General features: G+C 48.8%; 1 protein-coding gene across 2 annotated transcripts in view; it reads right to left on the bottom strand.

Moving 5' to 3' along the window:
- Window positions 1–11,136, bottom strand: part of WNT9A (Wnt family member 9A) — a 63,094-nt gene extending 51,958 nt beyond the window's left edge. For both annotated transcript variants that reach the window (XM_054016710.1, XM_054016711.1), the window contains exon 1: window positions 11,016–11,136. In XM_054016710.1, coding sequence (XP_053872685.1) covers window positions 11,016–11,110 — 95 coding nt within the window. In that variant the 5' untranslated portion in view covers window positions 11,111–11,136. The remainder of the gene's footprint in view (window positions 1–11,015) is intronic.
- Between the last annotated feature and the right edge of the window lie 11,954 nt (window positions 11,137–23,090).

The following is a 23,090-nucleotide window of genomic DNA, read 5'->3' as shown; positions in this document are numbered from 1 at the left end:
TTAACATCCTTTTTAGAGTGGAGGTCTGAACTGCACATATTCCAGTAGTGGAATCCCCAATGCCATGTACAATGGCATATCACCTCTTCATGCTTACTACGCCCCTAGTAATACAGCTGAGTATGGTAACAGCCCTTTGGGGAGTTCATGATCAATGCAGTGATCCCTGCCACCTACCCCAGTTGCTTTTCAGTGTCACCATCTCCTCAAATAAGGGAGGAAGAAAACCATGGGGGGAGGGAGGGGAACTATCCTAGAAGTACCCCACATTTTCCTCCTTTCTGCCCTGAAAGAATCTCACTGATAGTTAGCCCAGCAGAGCATCCCATACTACAAGTGATTTCCTTGGGCTAGCAATGAACAGATGGGAAGGGGAGGGGGACAAGCAAACATTGACATGACCTAGAGTCTGGTGCGACAGTTCCCTAGTCTGAATGTATCAGGTTGGTCTTTGTTCCGTTTAAACCCCTTCTGTTCACAGCCCCACCAACAACCCACTCTGCAACTTAATTCAATTAACAGCCACTGAATAAGATTTAGTCAACTTGGTTAGTCTGTGGTAAATCATGAGCCCTTTAATAATTAAACACATGAGCTTTCTGTATTGGGGTTGTAGGGCTGCAAAGGGGGACTTCCTTTCATTGTGGTTAGCAGCTTCCAAAAAGCAAGTTAATCATTGACCTGCCCCTTCACCAGGAGACCAGAGTCCTAAAGATTTCAAGTGTCAAGTTCTGCATAGCCAGTCCCCAGAAAGAAAAGAACCCGCCGAGTCAGACACTAAAATCCTTATGATCTCCTCCTTAAGGAGTGATTGACAGTTGCACCTAGAAGCCCCAGCCAAGGTTGGAGCCTGGTTGTACTAGGTGTTGTAAGCAGGGTTACCTACTAAGGTGGTGAACATCAGGATAAGAGACAAAAAGCATTAGCCCTATTTACAGCAATAGAATTGTACCAGAGCCAGGAATTGAACCCAGGCCTCCTGAAGTGCAAGGCCATCCTTCTGCTCCCAAGACTGTAGGGCAATTTCCCCCTGGTCTCCTTGCACACTGGTGGCAGAGGGAGCCTATATAGGGTGACCAGGTGTCCTGTTTTTAAAGGGACAGAACCTTTTGGGGGACTTTTTCCCTTATATAGGCCCCTGTAGTGGGGCAGCTGCCCCACTCCCCCAGAAGAGGGGTTGAAAGCAGCCCTGGAGAGGACTGCAGCAGGGAAAGGGATCAAGAATGGCTGGGGGAAGCTGACTGGGTAGCTGACCACAGCTGTGGCCAGCTCAGTCAGGGCCCAGCAGCTGGGAGGAGAGTCTCTCTCTAGCTTCTGAGAGAGAAGGACCAGGTTTCCTCGGAGCTGAGAAGGGTACCTGAGGTGAAGCAGTGCTGGGGAAGGGCAGAGGGAGCTGGGGAGTTCCAGCCTGGTAAAACCCCAGGCTGCAGGCCTTGCTAAAAAGGCACTGGGGCAGCAAGGAGACAGCCCAGAGATAGGCAAAGGCAGCAGGTCCTAACCCCCTTGCTGATGAGTGGTTTATAGACTGCAGTCTGCCCCAGTGAGCAGGGGCTAGATGGTGACTGGCAGTAACCACTGAGGCAAGGTGTGGAATAGAGGGTTGGTGTTCCCCTGGGTAGGGAGACCCAGATTGTGGGTTACTGCTGGGGTTAGAACCCTGATGTAAAGGGCACTGGGGTGCAGGAGGGACACAGGGGCCAGCAGCAGGTGAGACACTGGCCCACAGAGGGTGCTCTGGGCTAGAAGAGCTAATTCCCAGGACGACCAGCAGAAGGCACCATGCCAGTGAGTCATTATCCCCCACCCTATCTCGTTTTCACAGTTGCTATCTGGTCACCCTAAGTCTATAGTTCCCAGGAAGTTAAGCACCCACATGTGGATTTGTGCATCCAGGTCTGAAAGCACTGTCCTTCACTTTCTGCTGTAGCAACAAGTTTATTACAAGGTCAGACTGCACCAGGTCTATGGGCAAGAGCTACCCTCTAAGCTCTTCACCTTCAGGGCATTTTGTAAGTGCAGTCCAGTACTCTTCTTAGGCAGGCTAAAACAAATGCTTCTTCATCTGCTCTTCTGTAAGTGGTTCCCTCCACAGAGGGGGAATAGTTAGAAGCTGCTTCTTGAATTCACCAGGTCAAGGCCTACAATTTGGGAACTGGAGATCACGGTTTGTTGATCATATCCATTAAAAGAAGCCCACACATGCACCTCACTCATTTTAAAGGGGTGAAGAAACTACTATTGCAGCTCAGGACCAAACCAAATGCTTCCTCATTTACTTCCATGAAATGTGAGACGAAAGGCAGAGTCTTGAACCGATGTCCCGTGTAGAAAAGGGACTAGAGAATCTCACCCTTGCTCAGTTCCCTCTTCTGCTACTCTTGATTATGGTCATTGTTTGGATTCCAAGACCACACACATTTGGGTCTGGAGGATTGAGACCTCTGTATGGACCACTGGGGTCATTAAAAGGTGCCATGGGAGCGTTAAACAGCATTGAGGGGTGTTAGACCCACACTCCTGGCCAGATTCCAATTTTGGGAATTACATTCTGCCTATGTAAATTCCAGCTGTAGATTCAACTGGATAGAGTATTCATAACAGCTCATTTTTCTAAACAGCTGCTGCGTTTCACTCTGGAGAAAAATGAACTAGACGATGGTACTTGTTATAACAGTCAGGCCTGTACTTTGGACTAGTCCATAGCCTATACCACAGTTCAAGAACCTGCAGCATAGGTAACACTTAGTGTATGCACCACTTTCCCTAGATCACACTACCATCCAATGTCCACTGCAGAAATTCCCTACATGGAAAGGCAATATTAGGATAGTATTTAGAGTATGTTTACATTGTGTCTCCAGTTGCCAAAGTCAAAGAAACAGAATCCTTAGTTTTGTTTATTACCCAAGGTGCTATAATAAAAAGAATTATGCAAGTATCCAGACAGTAGTCTCTTATCAAGTGGTCCCACAGAAGGTCATGAGTTCCAGTATCAGGCAATACCCAAACTAAAGGGCAAGTGCTTCATGGCCTGCCAGGACAGAAATGCTTATGGACCAGTAAGTGGTTCTGAACACTGGAGTGGACCAGGAGGGAAAAAAGTCACTCCACATTGCAGAAGTGCCAAAGGTGGGCGTAGGACATCCCCTGGGATGTGGAAGGAGAGTCAGCCTGCATCTGGTACCAGAGAAGGCATTCCTGAGTGGAAAGTGTTGCACTGACTTGTGACCCAGCCAGCCTGCCCTGACTCCAGAGGTAGCTATAGCAATCCATGTGTAGAGTACCGATCAGCAAGGTTTATGAAGAACATTGGGGTCTGTCAAGATGGACCACCACTAACACAACTGTTAAGTAATGTTATTACCTTGTCTTGTCATGCGTTTGCAATGGGACAGATCTGATGACTTAAGCTAGAGTTTTTCTGCCAATGGGATGGACACACACCTCTGCTTCCTACTCACCTGCAGTAGTGTGGCACACATGACTGGCCTTAATGATCTGTCACCCAAACAGGACACTTAACCTCATCTGTTACTTCGGAGGCCAATAATGCAAAGTCCACAGGGATTCCCTGAATGTTATCCTAACATCTGCCCTACAAAGAAAAGTGGAGGAGCAAAATAACCCAAAGCTTTTAAGCTACAGGAAAAATGAGGGGGGAAATGAAGTGCAATGCCTTCTTGGGGATTTTCCTTTTAGCTTTGGGCTGATCCAAGCTACCCCCCTCCACTATCAAAAAATGGTTTTGATAAAAGTTTGGCACATCCTATGCAGCTCGTCTAAGTGCTCTTCATATTCAGGAAGCAAATATCTTTAACAATCACTCATGGAAGAGAGGAAGCCAATCTGTAGGAGATGCCTTCATATGGCATGCACCACTATTTGTAGTTGTGTTCTGCCTTACAATGCCCTTTACCCTAGCAGTTGTGTTGTCCTTTCCTCAAGGTGTGTCCCAAATCACTGAAAATCTAGGTTCTTAATAAGAGAACAAGGCCTGTCTCACATTAGCAGAGAAAGTCTGTTGTCAGTTCAGTTTGGGAGACTCAGGTACTATAGTGATGAGGCCAATTAAGAGCATAGATTGATCTAGGTCACCTAGTTTACCCTAAGGGGCTAGTATAGGATTGTTTCCTATAGCATGTTCTCTAGACCAGAAGTTCACAACCTTTTTCTTTGAGCCTCCCCCTCCCAACAGGCCATAAAAAATGCAAAGCTCACCTGTGCCACAACTAGTTTTCTGCATATAAAAGCCAGGACCAGCACTAAGGGGTAGCAAGCAGTGCAATTGCCTGGGGCCCCCATACCACCGCCCCCCCCCCCAGAAGCTATGTTTCTCAGGCTTTAGCTTCAGTCCCAGAAGAAAGGGCTCAGGGCCCCAGTTTCAGACCCATGTGGTGGGACTTCAGCTTTCTGGCCTGGGCCCAAGTGAGTCTAACACTGGTCCTGCTTGGTGGACCCCCTGAAGCCCTCTTGCAGGCACTCAGGAGTCCACAAGCCACAGGTTGAGAGCCACTGCTCTAGACTTTATGAAGTCAATCATACAGATACAAGGGAGGAAGACCTCCCCTCCCCCCCTTCCCTTGGCAGACTCCTCATCTGTCATCACAGGTCTTTCTCCCCTACCCAGTATTCATAGAACCATAGGACTGGAAGGGACCTTGAGAGGTCATGAAGTCCAGTCCCCCTGCTCTCATGGCAAGACTAAGTATTATCTGGACCACCTGACAGGTGTTTGCCTAACCGGTTCTTAAAAACCTCCAGTGACAGATTCTACAACCTCCCTAAGCAATTTGTTCCAGTGCTTAATCAGCCTGACAGTTGGGAATTTTTTCTAATGTCCAACCAAAGCCTCCCTTGCTGCAATTTAAGCCCATTGCTTCTTGTTCTAGCCTCAGAGGTTAAGAACAATTTTTCCACCCACCTCCTTGAAGCAGCCTTTTATGTACTTGAAAAGCATTAGCATGTCCCCCCCTCAGTCTTCTCTGCTCTAGACTAAAAACCCATTTTTCCCCAATCTTTCCTCATAGGTCATGTTTTCTAGACCGTTAGCCATTTTTGTTTTTCTCCTCTGGACTTCTTCCAGTTTATCCACATCTTCCCTGGAATGTGACACCTGGAACTGGACACAAAATTCCAGCCGAGTCCCTATCAGGACAGAGTAGAGCATTCTGTTTGATGACAGTTAAGTACTCGTGGAATAAACATGTTAAGCTTCCTTGGGCTCCCACCATATATTCTTTCCATCTCTAGTGTCTTCATTCAGACTTGTTTGGGCACCACACCACTACTCCAGGAACAACGCTTGTGACCAGTCACTTCCGATCTAATCTCACACTGAGCACATCAGTTGACAAACACCTGCTTTTCCTCCAAGTGGAAGAGATTTGGGATTAAAGGGACAGGAGTCATGAGATCCAAGTTCCAATCGGATACAGATCTGCAGTCTGACTTCAGGCAAACCAACAGCGTATGCCTTTTCCTTCTGTTACATGATAATGTTGACCCACCTTTGTCAAGCGCCTTGAGTGTCATGGACAGAGCACTGTATAACCAGGGGACTACACTGTCTTGTGCAATTCTAGCAATTAAGATTCTTCTACTGCATGTATACAAAGCAAGAAACTGCGATGAACTAAGATCAGGAAAAAACAGGCTATATTTCTTCCCCCCCCCCCTCTTCCCCTCCTCCCACTCCATCACTTTTCAGCTACTCTACAATTCAATGGATCGCTCTCAAGAGAGGGGTCTTCATGGATCCAGAGAAGAAAATTAAGGAGCCCCCTCTATTGTGTTCACACCATCAATCTACTGCATTCTAGAGGGATACTCATCATCCTTGCTAGACCAGCCTGCTACTTCTGCAGTCTCCTTTGCAGGCGGGCAGACACCAGCGTTACTGCATGCTGACACAATCTCGTTAACATGTAACCATGCACAATTCCTGTCCCAGTGGCACTAATTACTGGGTAGGCCACCCATTTGGAAACATTGAATTCTTTCCCTGAAACAATTAGTTTGGGTGGAATGTGGGGGGGCACAGAAGGGAAGAGAAGGCATCGTCCACAGCTGTCTCAATTCCTTTTCAGACTGAGAAACGGAGCAGCCAAGTTTGGAGCTCCAGGGGGACGTCTGTTTAACACAGCCGCCTGCAGTTCACCCCTCTCTGCATGGAGACTTTAAAGAGTCGCTACGGAGATGTTTAAGGCTCCTAGGAAAGGCTCCACAAAGAAGAGAAGTCCATTTTAACGGCCAGAAGAGGAGTATTGCCACATAGGAGTGGGTGCTGAAGGCCAAGCTAGATTCGCACTAGACACCTCGGTGCTTTAAAAGCAGCTCCTGCTGACAGGATGAGGCAGATTCTGCTCTGCTACACTGGTGTAAATCCCAGGTACGCTGAAAGAGGGTATATGTTGGTTAATCTGGTATAGATCTAGGAGCAGAATTTGACCTACAGAATTTCCCTTGGCTATTAGGTTCCTTGTGCAGTTTTCACTTTAGTCTCATACCTAACAGAGGAGTCTCACAGGAGATCTTTGCAAGGGGAATCAGCACAGCCCATGCTACCTGGCAGGGGAAAAGAAAATCACATGCTTGTTTATAAGAGTCCCCTAGAGGCCTGCTGGGTTTCTTTTCACCCACGCTCTGGCTTGTAAAGCAGAAGCACTTCCATTCTCAACAGTAGGGGTGCCCATACTAAAGAGTGCAGCGCACCCAAGTATACCTTCCATGCACACTGTGCATCCAGAACAATGCCTGATTTACAAGGACCATGAACCCAGTTATTGAATAGTTGTGTGTAAGAAGGCTCAGTGAGCATGATCTCTGCTTTAGTCCTCTTAAAGAACAATGAAGAGATTAGCAGCAGATGCTAATCATTTGCAGGGCTCTAACCAAAACAGAAAAGATGCTTAATTTACATAAGCAAACTTCGTTTTGCACAGCAAAATCCCCAGGACCTGGGATGCTCACCTAGCAGGATAGAACAGCTGGCATTTCCCCTGCACAAGATGCTTTAGAATAATCAAGCCCAAGTCTGGAGAATTCAAGTAGCAACACAAACAGCCCCTCTGCTCAGCAATGCAAGAAATTCCCTGAGACCAAGAAGGGAATCTGGAATTAAGTCGGGCACAGTGGACATTGCACCTCTCTCTTGAACCAGGCTATTAGTTTTGAAGGGCCTATAATCTAAACTGACTGTTGGCAGCTGGCTTTAGGAAAGGCTACTCCTAACAGCTGCAACAGACTACCTGTTCCCCTACAGCATTAGCACTGCGTGGTTTAAACAGATCTCAGAACAATCCCCATCCAGCATAGAGAGTGGCATCAGAATGCAAATGCTTAGTGCCATCTGCTATTTTAGATGATGCACAATGTGGTTTGCAGAAGGCACAAACTTCCATGTGCTCCCAGGACTGCAGGACCCTTACCACAAAACCCTCACCAAATGAGACGTCTTCTCTCACGAAGCTAGCCCAGGAGCAAAGAGTTAAACAGCATGGGTTTGGGAAGGGAGCATGCAAGCCACAGTGTTTTGAGACGTTTGCCAGACCACAGAGCAAGACAATAGACCTGGTCTTACTGGAAGAAGAGATCTCAGCTCCCCAGTGGGTGGTTTACTAATGGATTGTGTGGCGCAAGGTGCTGGAGTATACAAATCCCAGAGACAGAACCTAGATTCACTATTAGATTTCACGTTTGTTTACTGGACTGGCTCTCCCGATCCCACTCCACCCTGCTCCCTCTACCCATTACAAGCTGATCCCATTTCAAACAGATTCTTGGGGTGGGGGGAGGGAAATAAATAACCCCACAATGCTTCCCCCGGCCACTGGGAGTGGAACTACACCAGGATTAACAGAGCGTGCAAGACAGACTGCTTCAGTGTCTTAACTCAAATTTCTCTACCGAGATCAGTTGAGGTTTTAGCCCAGTGACTGATATGGGAAGCAAAGCCAGCAGCAACTAGAGATCGATCTAGTGATAAAAGGGAAAGCCAGGTCTTCAGTAGGATGCAGAGGTAAAGCAGGAGAAGAAACCAAGTTGGGGGGGGGGGGGGAAAATGTACTTTTTCCTCCTTTCATATGTTTAGCTTTAGACTTCAATTCAGAATATTGAGAGAATGGATCCTCCCATTGAAGGACAAAAAAAAAAAAAAAAGGCAAACTTTCCCATGAAAATATTCTATTTTCTTTGAGAACAGGATACACCTGCAAGTCTCCAGTCAATTCCCCTCCACTCCACAGGCTTCATTAATGGGTTGACGGAACCCTCTGCTGGTGCAACTGTGAAACTGCATGCAAAGCCTCTTCAAACTTGGGGAAGAGGTAACAGGTGACAAGAGCAGGGAAGTCGCGGGTGGACCTATGCTAGCAGCACATCACATCCACACTGCAAGAGAGAGGACCAAGACTCTTGGTCCAAGAGGCACCATGTAGCCAAGGAAAAAGGTGTATTCCGGGAGAGCAGTGAAGAAAGCACGCTCCAGAAAAGCCATGTGCTTGCTGTTACAAGGGAATCTGCACAACAGGAACCAGTCTTGTGCTTTGTAAGCATTAAGCAAACTAAGCTGCATGCAAGAAGAGTGAAAGCTGTAAACATCAAACCAAAACCCCAGGCTTCCTGTCTCACTTTTCTTTACCTGCAGACTAGAAGGGGTCTTGATAGCACTGGAAAACTTACTGATCTTTAGTATATACCAAAGAGAGAAGAGTTGTCAAGACATTTCTTTTGAGAGAGAAAACTAAGAAACGAGAGCCAGAATAGTTGAACTAGACAAATCTGGTGTGTTTAAACCAGAAAACTATACCAATTCAGAAACTACATTCAAAGCCCACATGCACACTTTGAGACTGGAGAGTCTTGAGATGGGGGGAGAGGGAGAGAATACTTGTTCTTGCTGTTTTGATTTCCTGTCCAAAAAGAACAATGATCTGACACTTTCAATAGAACAGCCAGCGGGGGGGGGGGGGGGGGAATAGAGGATTTGAGTTATTTTTCTATAAAACAGTTTGTAAACATCTGGATTTTGCAACTGTTTTATGGTCATTAACTTGGTGGGGAGAGCTATGGTTTGGGGGGGGGGGGGAGGACAGAGGAGAATTTATCCCTTAAGGAGGCTTCCCATGATGTACTGCAAGTTTAGACAACTGAACAACAAAACCACACCTAGAGTGTGCAAATCCCCTTTCCATCCTCTAGATTCCAAAGCAATCACTCCCTCAACACAGACAGACATTCAGTTTTCCCGGCTACTGCCAGGTTTTTCAAGTCACGTTTTGTTTATGAAACTAAAGAGTAGCCAGATTTCAAAGAATCATGGCCCCTAAACAGAATAGCCGGATCCCCAGGACAGACCCACAAACGTGCCGTTTGCCATTGTATAATGTGCCCCTAAGTTGCACTGTATGCAGAAAGAGGGAAGGGGGTGGGGGGAGGGTGGACCACAAACATAAGAAAAATATCTGCTTGGAGACCACACTGTTCCCCCACCACTAAACATTACAGGAAAGACAAAATAAGACTCCAGAATCAGCACAATTTTTTTTTTAAATAAACCCCAGTTAAAATGATCTCAGTCAGTCTGCCCAGGCTACAGGGAGAGATTCAAAGCAGACGCCAAATACAAGAGTTATGAATACAGCGCTGCTATTCCTATAAGAAATAGGGAAGGGGGGGGGGAGAGAAATCCCACTTAAAACACAAACAAACAGCTCCCAAGCAACAACCTGCAGCTTCTAGACTCCCAGTGATTAATGACAAGGTGGAATTCAAGGAAAGAAGCAACGTCCCGCGCCCGCTTTCCAGGGGCTTGACAACAAGCAAGGTTACTGGAGCCGAGGGACTCGACCAGAAACAGAGTTGCCAACACTACACTGCGGGGGGAAACGGGGAGGAGAGGCTGGGTCCCTTCCACGCACCCCTTTTTCTCTCTCTGCTGTTCTGTGCGGACTGATCCCACTCCGCCGGCTCCCAGGGCTGGCCCCCTGCCCACACCCGCCAGCTGATGTCAGTTCCAAGAACTCGCCGAGTGGGTCAACCACAGTAAAGTGTTAGGAGAACTGGCTCCCAAGGGCCCTAGCATCTCGCCTCGAGGGGAAGGCGGGGTGGGGGGGTGCTCAGATGTGGGCTAGATCACTGGCCTCGACCCACCCCAGGCAGTCAGGAAGTGGGGGGCACCGACAGTCCTGGCACCAGGCCAGAGAAGGAGCATCCTCGCTCTCGAGGGGCAGAGATGGGGGCTGCCCCCGTATGATCAGTACAAGCCAAGCACTTTGCAGACAGCCCCAGCACGCCCAGGGCAGCGCGCCCCAGCCTGGTACAGGGGGCAGTTGCAGGGCGCAGAGACAGAGGGTGCGGGGGACTAGACCATGGAGGGAGGTGCCCCGGCTGACCAGCCCGAAGGAGGAGACGGGAGGGTCCCGGGGCGCCGCTGAGCAGGAGGGGGGGCGCAAGGTGCAGCGAGGGGCGTTCACAGCGCACACGGGCTAGGTGCGAGACGCGCAGGGCTGCGAGCGCCAGGGGCACCGAGAGGGACAACTGAGTGCAGCCTAGGGGGAAGGTGGGGGACTGCTGGGCTCCCTGAGGTGAAGGTGCAGAGGGAGATGCTTTGGGAGCAGACTGCGGAGGGAGAAGTGGGGGTGCAGGGGAAGTTGCCTTGGGGTGCCGAATGAAGCTGCCTTGGGAAAGTGGGGGGTGCAGGGCGCGGGGAAGTGGGGGAAGCTACATGGGGGTGCAGGGGAGCTGCCTTGGGGGAAGCGGGGGTGTAGGGCGCACTGAGGTGGGGGTGCACGGGGAGCTGCCTTGGGGTAAGAGGGGTGCAGGGTAGTGGGGGAAGCTACATGGGGGTGCAAGGGGAACTGCCTTGGGGGAAGGGGGGTGCAGGACGCGGGGAAGTGGGGCAAGTTACATGGGGGTGCAGGGCGCACTGCCTTGGGGGAAGGGGGGTGCAGGACGCACTGAGGTGGGGTGCCGGCTGAAGCTGCCTTGGGGCAAGTGGGGACGCCCGGCGGACCTACCCGAAGTAGGCGGCGGAGGGTCCCGGGGCGCCGCCCAGCAGCACTAGGAGCGCGCAGGAGGAGAGCCATCCCAGAAGGAGGTGTCCATCCAGCATTTTGCTGCAGCGCTAGGGCTGATCATCTCGTTTCCCCGCAGAGCCCGATGAGGCTCCGGCTGCCCGAGCCGCCTTCTTATAGCCTGGGAGGCAGCGAGTGCCCAGCCGGGAGCGGGGCGGGGCCCCTCCCACAGGCCACGCCCACACGCCGTGAGGGCTCTGCGGGGCGGGGCGGGGACGACCGGGGAGGGGCGTGGTTAGGAGCTCAGGCTCCGCCCCCAGCGGAGGCCGGCACATGCGACTGTGAGGGGCGGGCTGGGAGCAGCTGCGGCAGGCAGGCTGGGACTCACAGGGAAAGAGACAGACAGATATAGCGGGCTGGGCGGGAGGGGAGTGATCGAGGCACGGAGTGCGTGTGTGTGTGTAAGAGAGAGCTTGTGCATGAGTGTGAGAATCAGCTGTGTGAGCGTGATTGTGCACACGAGCGTGAGACTGAAGCTCATGGCTGCGATTCTGTGCATGAGCGTGTGAATCAGCTGCCTGAGTGTGACTGTGCGCATGAGTGTGCGCGTGTGCATGTACGCTTGATTGTGACTGCAGGAGTGAGCAAGACGTGAAAGTGTGACTGGGCTGGAATGCTTGCATGATGGTGAGCATGAGCATGAGCATGCGGGACTTGTGCAGGAGCTTCACTGTGCTTGTGTGTCTGTCGTGCCTGAATGAATGGGGTATGTGAGTTTGTGGACATGCGAGTGTACAGAGTGTGCGTGAACGTGAGTATGAAGTGTGTGAATAAGTGAGAGTCAGAGGAAACGTGCATATGTGAATAAACATGAATGACCAGGAGTGTGTAGTGGATGAGTGTGAATGAGAGGCAAAGAATGAACACATGTATGTGAATGAGTGTTTTGGTGTAGTAAGAAGTATAAAGTCCAGGGACATGGGGGTTATACTTCAGTGGATTTATTTTTCCGTGTGTAAAATGCACCTCTTGCAACCTCCAGGCGCATATGATATAAAAACTATCAAAATAAAATAATCATAAAATTGTCAACATGTCAATTAAAAGGAAATTCCTTGAGCCCTAAATAGAAAAGTCTTTCTGGCATTCCCAACTTCTTTGGGCAACTAGACCCATTTAACCAGACTAAAACCTTGATCCTATATAGATTCATAGAGTCCAAAGCCAGAAGGGACCATTGTGATCATCTAGTCTGATCTCCTGTATGACACAGGCCAGAGAACTTCCCCAAAACAATTCCTAGAGCAGATCATTTAGAAAAACATCCACGCTTGATTTAAAAATGGCCAGTGATGGGGAATCTACCACAACCCTAGGTCAATTGTGCCAATGGTTCATTACTTTCACTGTTAAAAATGTACACCTTATTTCCAGTCTGAATTTGTCTATCTTCAGCTTCCGGCTACTGGATCGTGTTATATCTTTCTCTGCTAGATTGAAGAGCCCATTATTAAATATTTGTTCCCCTTGTAGATACCAATGGACTATAATCAAGTCATCTCTTAATCTTCTCTTTGTTATGCTAACTAGATTGAACTCTTGGAGTCTATCACTATAAAGCATGTTTTCTAATCCTTTAATCATTCTGCAGGTCTTCTCTGAACCCTCTCCAATTTAGCAACCTCCTTCTTGAATTGTGAGCACCAGCACCGGACACGATATTCCAGCAGCCGTCACTCCAGTGTCAAATATGGAGGTAAAGTAACCTCTCTACTCCTACTCAAGACTCTCCTGTATGTGCATTCCAGGATGGCATTAGCTCTTTTGGCCACAGAGTTACACTGGGAACTCATGTTCCACTGGTTATCCACCATGACCCCCAGATCTTTTTCAGAGCCACTGCTTCCCAGGAGAGACTCCCCCAACCCTGTCATTATGGCCTTCATTCTTTGTGCCTAGAGGTATGCATTTACATTTAGCTGGTTTAAAACGCATGTTGTTTACTTTCGCCCAGTTTATATCAAGTGATACAGGTCAGACCTAGCCTCTTCGTTATTTACCGCTTCCCCAATCTTTGTGTCATCTGAAAACTTTACCACTGATGAATTTATGTTTGTGAGTGTATATGAGAGACCATGCACACAAGGATGTGTATATGTCCACAAACTGCTATATAGTAAAGGAGCGGGAAACTTTCTAGGAAATTGAAAAACAGAAGACAGACAAAACTTCCGAACCCTGAGATGTATCTGTCCTGAGATTTCTGAATTGGAACTCGGTTGAGAAAAGTTTTGCTTCTTCTCCCGTGCCCTGGGAGCATGTATGATTCAGGTGGTGGATTCACACCTGAGTGAGGGGCTCCCCGTACAGCTACTGGCAAGGGGATTCCACTCTGGCCCTTTTCCGCACCTCTCATGCCTCAGCCACTCTCCCTGGGCAAATCCGGACCCCCAAGCCGGCACTGTTGACCCTTGACCTTAGTTCTGCTCTGGAGTGCCCCTCGGGGGTGTTACCATGAAGACAGGTGCTTTGAGGAGGGAGCTGGCTGAGTGTAAGCCTAGAGGGAAGCATTTCCATACAAACCACACATACTAACGGCCAGCCAAATCCTGCCTCCACAGGGAGTCAAGAAGAGGGCTCTTAAGGAGCAAGCGGCATCGGCATAGCATTGACCACAGCAACCAAGCCTTGCCTCCATTTACAGCTTTTTGTAGGGCTCACATGATGGCCGCCATTTTGGACAACACACCAAGGATTGAACCAGGGAACCTCCAGAGCTGAAAACACATATCTCTATAGCTTGAGCTAAAGGGGGGAGGGTACATTTCCAAGCTCCACCCACAAAATAAGCTCCACCCACATGATACCACCTCCAGTAGATGATGCAGGTGTTCAGGCTATGATTATGCATGCTCTTGTATGGATTTTCAGATTATAATCCTCAATTCTCCTTCTTTACATGCTTGGATGAGCAGTGAAATAGTTAATCTCTTAAGGATCAACATTGTTAGCGTCACATATCTCAGTTGGAACTCACTGAGATGAAGGGTGCAGGTCACGCTTCTCAGTTATTGTTTCAGGTTCTTCGAACACAGGCAGACGTCGCTGTGTCAGTTACACTCAGCTCGTGTTGTCAAGGCTCTTTCAGCAGCTAGATACTTTTTAGTAAAATGAAAGGTTAAATACTGGAGAATGAAAAGGCAATATGAAAAAGGTACCAGTCTGCCATATCAGCTGCATATGACCCATATCGTCTGCGGATCAGACACAGATGAGGACATGTAATAAACTGGCCAAGATTACATACCTCCTCTGGACGAAGGAAGCTTGTCCCCAACAGTTCAAACCCCGGACAAATCCCCAAGTGACAGCTGCCATCTTAACTGATACACCAGGGATTGACCCACACAGACCTCCAGAGGTAAAGGCATGAGTGTCTACACAACTTGAGTAAAAGACCCAAGCTGTCAATCTAAGAGCTGAAATTGAGCACAGAGCAGGACACTAACACTCTGACTCTGACCAGTAGGTTACACTCATACATGACAAAACATCCAAAATCACAAAGCTTGCATCTAATTCATGAGTTCTGGGATGGCTGTGTTTGTGCAACCTCCATGCCCCTGGATACTTTATGGACAGGCGAGGTCAGAACCTCATCCACTCAGAGGTAGATAAGTGGGGAAAATCTTCAGGGGCACGTCAATCCCAGGCCAGTCCCTTTGGCAGATTCAGAAGCTAGACGGGCTCACTCTCCCTTCCTATTGATTATGCACCCATTTGTCATTTCAACCTGGGAATCTACACACACACACACACCTTCCAGGTTTTGAGCTTTTCCTAACACCAGCCCAGCTTTGCAGATCTCAGCTGGTGTTCCAGTGACTTTCAGAGAAGATCAAGTTCAGATTGCATTTCACCTAGCTGGAGACACCACAGAGAGCACAAAAATATTTCCGAGGTGTCATGGAACCTTCCATGGCCCAGTGTTCCATCTCCCCTGGTTAACTAAATAAACTCAAGACAATTGCCACCCAGCTGAGCTCTATCCCACTCTACATGGACAAGTTCAGGGCAGCCTCAGTTCCCCAGCCAATTGCAACGTGCAGAACCGAATGGAGAAGCAGGCAGCAGTTTCACCCTGGGCCCCAGCAGGGAGTTGTTTCTTGAGGAAAGCCAGTGCTGGTGGCACCTATAGACTAGAATATCAGGGTTGGAAGGGACCTTAGGAGGTCATCTAATCCAACCCCCGCTCAAAGCAAGACCAATCCCTAGACCCATAAATGGCCCCTTCAAGGATTGAACTAACAACCCTGGGTTTAGCAGGCCAGTGCTCAAACCACTATACTGCATGAGCCTTTGCTTCCACAGTGCTGCTGTGCCTCTCACCATTTAAATGAGAGAGTTCTGCACAAACTAGCTGACATTTAAAAAAACTATGAGCGGGGTCGCAAATGCGTCTTTGGGGGGGTTGGCACGAATCCTTCAACCGATGGACAAGACGCTTTAAAAACCATCCTCCATCTTCATCCCCAATAGGAGCAAGAATAAGGCAACAGGCTTGTGTGTTTGCAAGAGATTCCAATCGTGGAAAGGAACAATAATCTACACAGCCAGTCAGTGCAAATAGCAAGAGTGCTTGGAAAGGTGGAGTGGCCATAACGTCTTGCTGTTTCCCCGCTCTTGACGCTGAGTAAGGAAATGAAGCTGATTCACTTTGAAGTCCAGACTGCATGTGATTCTTTAATGAATGAGACAACACAGGGCATTTTCAGGAGTTGCAAAACAGGGGCTGACAAGAAGATTCCTTCTTTCGGGGGGCAGGTGAAAAGCACATGCAAGGTGTCTACAACTTTGCCCAAACTAACGTCTTTCCTGACTGAATACTCTGCTGAATGCTTAGGTGGTGGATTCGCATTGTTCTCACGATCACTTGCTGATCGAAGCCATCTACTGGATCCCTTTCCCTTATTAAAAAGGAAGTATATAATGATTTCAATATAGCACATAACAGTGTCACAACATTATATTTGGTGAGTCTAACCACCGATGAATACAGTTAGGGTGCATTGTATGCACCACACATATAGAGAGCATGAATGGTGCCATTCTGAAACAGACCTGTGGCTAGCCTGGATTTTCAAAGTATCACTTCCCTAGGAAGTCACAGTCCAAAGCGAAATGCAGGTCTTCCTGTTCCCGGCTCAGCACCTATTGGACACTCATTTGAGCAGGTCTGACATTCCACCCAGCAGAGGGCACCGCTGCATAGACATACGACACGGCGTTAATAGAGGTTTTACCAACAGTTAAAACAACCAACAGCCATTTTTAAAAAGCCTTTTAATTGATAGTGTTTTGCAGAATTTCAGTGGGCACGCAATAGCCTGCCTGAAACAAATAGACTGAGCAAACAACCACTCCGCAGTTCAAGAAAGAGCATTTAAAAAAAACCAAAAACGTACACACTTGCAACTACATCTAAACCCGCGAATAGTGCTGCTAAGGAAATATAAGATAGATAGCCAATACTTTATCATTGGAATAATGGACTGGAGCTAGAAGGCTCTGTGGAGAATGACTGGGACAAAGGCATGGAACTTGGTCGACTCGCCAGTGGTGAAGTCAATTATTTGTAATGTGCTAGCTAGTGTATGTGTGTGTGTGTGTGTATATACTTCCCCCTGTCATATGACAATGGTGAAGAATCACAGAGTCACTTTCTTCTAACACTGAACAAGGAATTTTATTAGAAAAAAGAAAACAGTCCTATCCAGGAAGCGACCCTGTTCCCATTCTTCTTCAGTGTAGTTAGAGCTTCTGCCTAGAATCTTCCCCTACCCACCCCTTTGGTCTCACTTCCTACTTCACAGAGCACATATCCTACAGCCCTCCACTGGATGGAACGGCAGCTCTTTTCAATGATTTGTGATCGCTGTTTAGAGGTTTGCCCCGAAGAGGATAAGCCATTGTCCCATCTGCCCCTTGCAGGCCAGACTTCGCCTTCCAAAATGGGAGGTGAGCTTTGATCTCTGCAACCAGGTCCTTATACAACTACAGCAGTTGCTTCACCTTCCCCCCCCTCCCTCCCGTGCCTATAGGAGCCCCATTAGATCACAGGGAATGACCAGGGTGACTTCAAGTTTTCCCTCTCTGTGACTTGTGAGTCAGCTCTCAGGCTCTTGGCTCAGCCAGGGCAGAGCCAGTTGCAGGATCGAAGCAATTTTTCTTTCCAACTTGCCTCTTTTACTAAATGAACCCTTGACTTGCTCCCTTTTACTGCATGAAACTTGAGCTGGTCTACCATTTTTAAACATTAGCTTGAACTTCCATCCTTTTATTTTCCCTTCCTGTTTCGTTCCTTTCCCCTTGGTTTATTTTTCATCGAGCTCCCCCAAAACATTCTCTCTTTCTGAAGGCATTTCCTGGCAGAAACCAAAGTGCCAACCACTCAGCTCTTACGAGTGGCCACTCAGCCAGAGCTCCGACAGCGTGAACCAAACCTCACTGATTCAATGACTACAGCTCAATGGGGGGGTTGAGTCATAGAAGTCAGAGCAAAGGGAAATACCTATGAGGTCACGTCGTTCATCCCTGGTTGCCAATCCGGTATGATTTCCTACAGTATATTTAGTATTAGGTTCCAGTTTGCAATGACTTTAGTGGTGCAGTCTAGTGAGGGGTGGAGAGAGCTAGTTATCCCAAGAAGCACTGAGCTATCGTTCCTGCCCTGACCCAGATTCCCTCTGAGGCAAATCACTCACACTTCCCTTCCTCAGTTTCCCCAGCTGGAAAATAGAGATTAGTTATCTACCTCACAGAGGGTTCCTGCTGTGTTTGAGGCGGCAATGAGCCCATATGTGCCAAATGAGTAATTATTTTAAAGTGTTTATTCCACAATCTAATGGAGCTTAATGGCTATTAGCCAGGATGGGTAAGGAATGGTGTCCCTAGCCTCTGTTTATCAGAGGGTGGAGAGGGATGGCAGGAGAGAGATCACTTGATCATTACTTGTTGGGTTCACTCCTTCTGGGGCACCTGGCATTGGCCACTGTCGGCAGACAGGATACTGGGCTAGATGGACCTTTGGTCTGACCCAGTACGGCCGTTCTTATGTTCACTGTTAGGAATTTTCTCCCTGATCTTCATCCTATATCTGTTTGCTTATTTTCACCCCGTGACGCCTGCTCATACCTGTGAACAATTGCTCCCTCCAGGGTGTTTCCACTATTCAAATATTCATAGACAGGTATTGATGGGGAAAAGGTTCTCTGTTCTTTTCCAGCAGCAATCAGCCAGATCTGCATAGCTAAGAATTCCCCCCAGTGCAGAGAGCTCTGAGCTGGCGCAAAGCCAGCATATCATACTTCTGGGCTACACCTCCCTGTATACGCACTCAGTGCCAAGGGTAGGGGAGTCTGAGGAGGGACCCGGTCAGAATGTGCTGTGCTCCAGTTATACCCTCTGGTGTACTGTCCCTACCACTGCCAGTTGGGGTAAGAGTAGTAGCCAAGCTTTTCTAGCCTATGCCCGGGCTGAAGATGGTGCATGTCTGCCCTGAGAATCAGGGAGCTGTAAGTGGCTACCTCGCATCACCTTCCCCAGATGCTCCAACCTCTTCAGTCCCAGCTCTCACTCCTCCTGTCTGCCCTCCCATTGAAATTCACCACCGTGCACCACTTAAACCCCCCTATTTTAAGGACTTTCAGTGGTGCATGGGGTTTTATGCAAGCCCTCCACACAGGAGCGAATGTCATCTTCTGTGCAAATTCCAGGATCCCCCGCCCTCTTTACGCCTGGGGAGGGGACCACAGGGAACCCTGCCAAAACCGATCCTGAAGGCACAATCTGATCCTCCAGTTGTGTCAACCCAGCTTTTTGGCTTGTTCTTCTGCCTCTAGTAACAACACACAGAGCCTGAGCTGATCTCACCTGCACAGGTGTACGTGGGATCAGGCCTATCAGGCGTACGTAACGTGGACAAAGCTACATGGAGTCATTTTGCAAGCGCTTCATTCACACAACCTCAAAGCACAAGAGGTTTGACCATCCCTAATTTGCACCACGGAACCACTTTCTCTCGCCTTACCAGCCATGCTCAGAGGGGGCTGACCACACCCCCTCGACCATCAGCATGTGTTACAGCAGCTGTTACTGGGTGAATATTAGACCACATCCAAAGAGGCTTAACAAGTGGGTGGCACTCCTAAATGTTCCACAGTTGTTAAACCTCATTAAATGTTGCTGACAAGCAATCACTATTCCCAGCGCACCATCATGGACTATCTCAGATCCCTTCCCAATGTTGCAAGCTCTTTCCATTCTATCCCAAGTCTCCCGGCAATTAGGGTTTTTCTTAAAGCCCCAGCTCATGATTTTTAAGCCAATCTCATTTTGGGGGGGAGGGAGGAGTGATGGTCTGACTCATGATTTGTGAACAGCTGTTTACAATGTTGTCTTCCTGATGCACCACAGAGAGGGACTGAGAGGGGGATGTTACTGGATTCCCCAAAGATGCTCTGGAATGGCTCACACCTTGCATTCATGGAGTCTGGGGTGAAGGGAGTATGACCTTTGAGAATCCTCAGCTCCTCCATCCTGGTTTCTAACCTTTCATATCAGCTATAGCCCAGAAAGGACAGTTCTCCGCCTTAAGGACAGTCATGTGCATCACGTGTCTTAAGATGAGACCATCAGCTTGAAAATTTATCAGTTGGGTTTTGGGCTTTTTTAATGAATTCAGGGTCATCCTGCACCTTTCCCTGGGTGTACACAGGCTCCAAAGGAAGGAACACAAAATCCATCCCAAGGCTTAGCTGCTTCCAGGGGTCCTCCTCAAGGACCGCTCAGCTCACACCCTAGGTCCTCTCCTTCTAGAGCGCTATTCCCCCTCTCCCTTATAGCCAAGTGGGGAAATTGAGCCATCTGCAATTGTGAGCCAGCAGTATACATTAATGCTTCCCAGCAAGGTCAACACCTGCTGAAAGGGCAGGGCACCAGGCAAACACTGATGGCCTGTCACGTGTGCAAAGTAAACAGTTAAAAAAAGCAGAGGATAGGGTTTTTCCCCCTCTAATACTTTTCAGTTATTATAAGCCCTGATCCTACAGGAGATTCACTAGCAGGGGCCCCTATGCTCATGCACAGCCACAATTCAGTCAATTGAACTTCACACTTCTACAGGAGTTTACACTATCAAACCCAGCTACAGGAGCAGGGCCTTTTGCAGTATACCGGTAACAGCGGAAGGCAAGATATTTTGACACCGTCTGATTTTAGTTAGTGTCCTGTTAACTATTATCACAGTGCATTATTACGAACCTTAGTTTACTAAAAGCAAATAGATTTTAAAGCTCTAATTGACTTTTCACCATTAGTCTGGTTTACAATATGTATGCATTCAGGTGCAGTAATAACCCTAACAGTACTTTGCACCTATATAGATCAAAGTGAATTACAAACCTTAACTTGTTTAGTCTGTGATGATCTCTAGCCAGTTTCAGTGCTGATCCTTGTGACCTGCCACAAGTTGCTGTGTTTGGGTCCCTGCCGCGCTGTCCTCCCAGTCCAGCAAAGAACCAGTCTGTCCAGGCCACTTCTTTAATGCCCCAACCGTTTTCAGCCAAACTCCAAAATAAAGCAATTCTCCTGCCCCAGGGCTTCCTTGCCAGAGTCTCCATGGTTCTTAATAGCTCTTCCCCTCACTTGAGCTTTCAGCCTCTATAGGAATCAGGTGCTCAGCACGTGATCCCTTGCAAACTACCAGCCTATTCTTAACAGGGCTTTCTACCTCTGAACAGGCCTGGCTGACCCCAGGCTCCTAAAGCGTCAGCCCCAGGTCACACAGCACTGCAGCACATGCTCAGAGTTAAGCACCTGCCTAAACACTTTACCGAACCTTGGCCTTTGGGGTCGGCTGCTGCAGGAGGGTGTTTGGTTTAGTTGCTGCTTTCAGTTTTTCTTTAATAAATCACAAAAACCTAAACTCAAGCCCTAAGCTTCCCGCTGGTGCATAACGAAAGCTGGACCTCGGCTCTTCAGCCCGGATCCATGTCCCACAGAAGCAGGGCTGGCTCCAGGCACCAGCGAAGGAAGCAGGTTCCTGGGGCGGCCAATAGAAAGGGGCGGCAGTCCATCCGTGATTGGGGCGGCACGTCCGGGTCTTCGGCGGCACTTCGGCGGCGGGCCCTTCGCTCCCCCTCTTCTTCTTCAGCAGCCCTTCGGCGGCAGCTCAACCGGTTGTTTTTTTGTTTTGTTTTGTTTTTTAATGTGCCTCTTGGAGCGGCAAAAAAGCTGGAGCCAGCCCTGCACAGAAGTCAACAGGAGTCTGTCCTTTGACTGTGATGGACGATAGCGGGCTGATCCAAACCCCGTTGCTGAGATCCCTGTTCCCTTGGATGAGCTCAGAGCAGGTCCTTTATTGGTTTGGGCCCTGATCTTCCGAAGACTTATGCTCATGCTTAACTCATGCTCCAGAGAAAATGAACAGAACAGGTAAACATCAAGTAATCCATTCCTGGGTGACAGGGGATGGATCACTTGATGATTCCCTGTTCTGTTCATTCCCTCTGGGGCACCTGGCATTGGCCACTGTCGGAAGACAGGATACTGGGCTAGATGGACCTTTGGTCTGACCCAGTAGGGCCGTTCTTATGTTCTTATGTTTAAGCACCTGGGTAATCCCAGTGAAATCAGCGAGACAGCTCCTGTCTTTAACGTTAAATAGGTGCACAAGTCTTTGCAGGACGGGGATCTTAATTAGCACGGTCTATGGGCCCAAACCTTCAAACAACCCTTATTAGACATAAGGAGTTAACTCCCATGGCACCTTAATACCTTTAAAAATCTAGCCCAGAATGCTTACTACTGTGATTTGCCTCATGGCAAGATTGGGTCCTGATTAGCTTTGTTGTGTTCGGTGACTTGAGGGAATAATGTTTTATTGGTTCTAGAAAGCCTCCCGGGGCCTTGGAGGTTCCAATCCAGCCAAGTATGTAAGCAAGTAAGAAATGCTGCTGATTTCAATGGGGTGAAGCAGGTCGCTAAACATTGTGCTGGGCTGGGGCCTTAATGTGTTTCTGTTCCAGCCCAATAAAAATAAAACACATATTTACAGGAAAGTCTCTAAGGATGCCCATTGCTTAACTCACCCACAAGAGTGACAGTTGCCCCGGCAACCTGTACCTCTATCTTAAGGTCACCCACCTTACCTGTATATCTGTTATTGATAGCATGACCAAGGCAGGGGTCACTGACCTTGAAAACGTATGAAACAAGCTAAGTGAAGGACATGCCAGGGCCCCACAAAGGAAAGGAAAAGAGAAGTGGAAAAATGAGTGCAGGACGGAGGGGTGGGGGACGGAGAGCAATAAATGAATTTAAAAAAAAAAAAAAAACCAAAAGAAAAGAAATTGCCAGACAGGGGGAGATACATGGTCCAGCTAGTCCGTTATCCCGTCTGACAGTGGGCAGCACCAGATGCTTCAGACTGAGGAGCAAGGAACCCCATAATGGAATAACCTGCAGTGATGGGGTTAATATGGGCCTGAGAGGCCAATTCACCAGTCTGGGTGCACCTGGAAGGTGGGCCAGGCCTAATTGGAAATAGGGTTGCCAGGTGTCTTGGCTGGAATACTTGGTCAAAAAGGAACCCTGGTGACTCTGGTCAGTACTGCTGACCAGGCCGTGAAAAGTCCAGTTGGCGGTGCAGTGGGATTGGCAGGCTCCCTACTTAGCTCCCAGAAGCATCCAGCATGTTCGGCTCCTAGGTGCAGGGGTGGCCACAGGGGCTCCACGTGCTGTCCCCAGCCCTAGCGCTGGCTCCGCAGCTCCCATTGGCTGGGAACCATGCCAATGGGAGCTGTGGGGTGGTGCCTGCAGGCACGGGCAGCATGTGGAGTCAGGGGGACATGCCAGCTGCTTCCTGGGAGCTGCCTGAGGTAAGCGCCATCCAGAGCCTGCACCCCAACCCTGTCCCAGCTCGAAGCCCTCTCCTGCACCCCAAAGCCCTCACCATGGCCCCACCCCAGAGTTCGAACCCCCAGCCAGAGCCCTCACCCCCTCCCATACTCCACACCC

Source organism: Malaclemys terrapin, chromosome 2 (genome assembly GCF_027887155.1).
Source record: "Malaclemys terrapin pileata isolate rMalTer1 chromosome 2, rMalTer1.hap1, whole genome shotgun sequence".
Taxonomy (NCBI): domain Eukaryota; kingdom Metazoa; phylum Chordata; order Testudines; family Emydidae; genus Malaclemys; species Malaclemys terrapin.
This window is presented reverse-complemented; position numbering and strand designations above follow the sequence as displayed.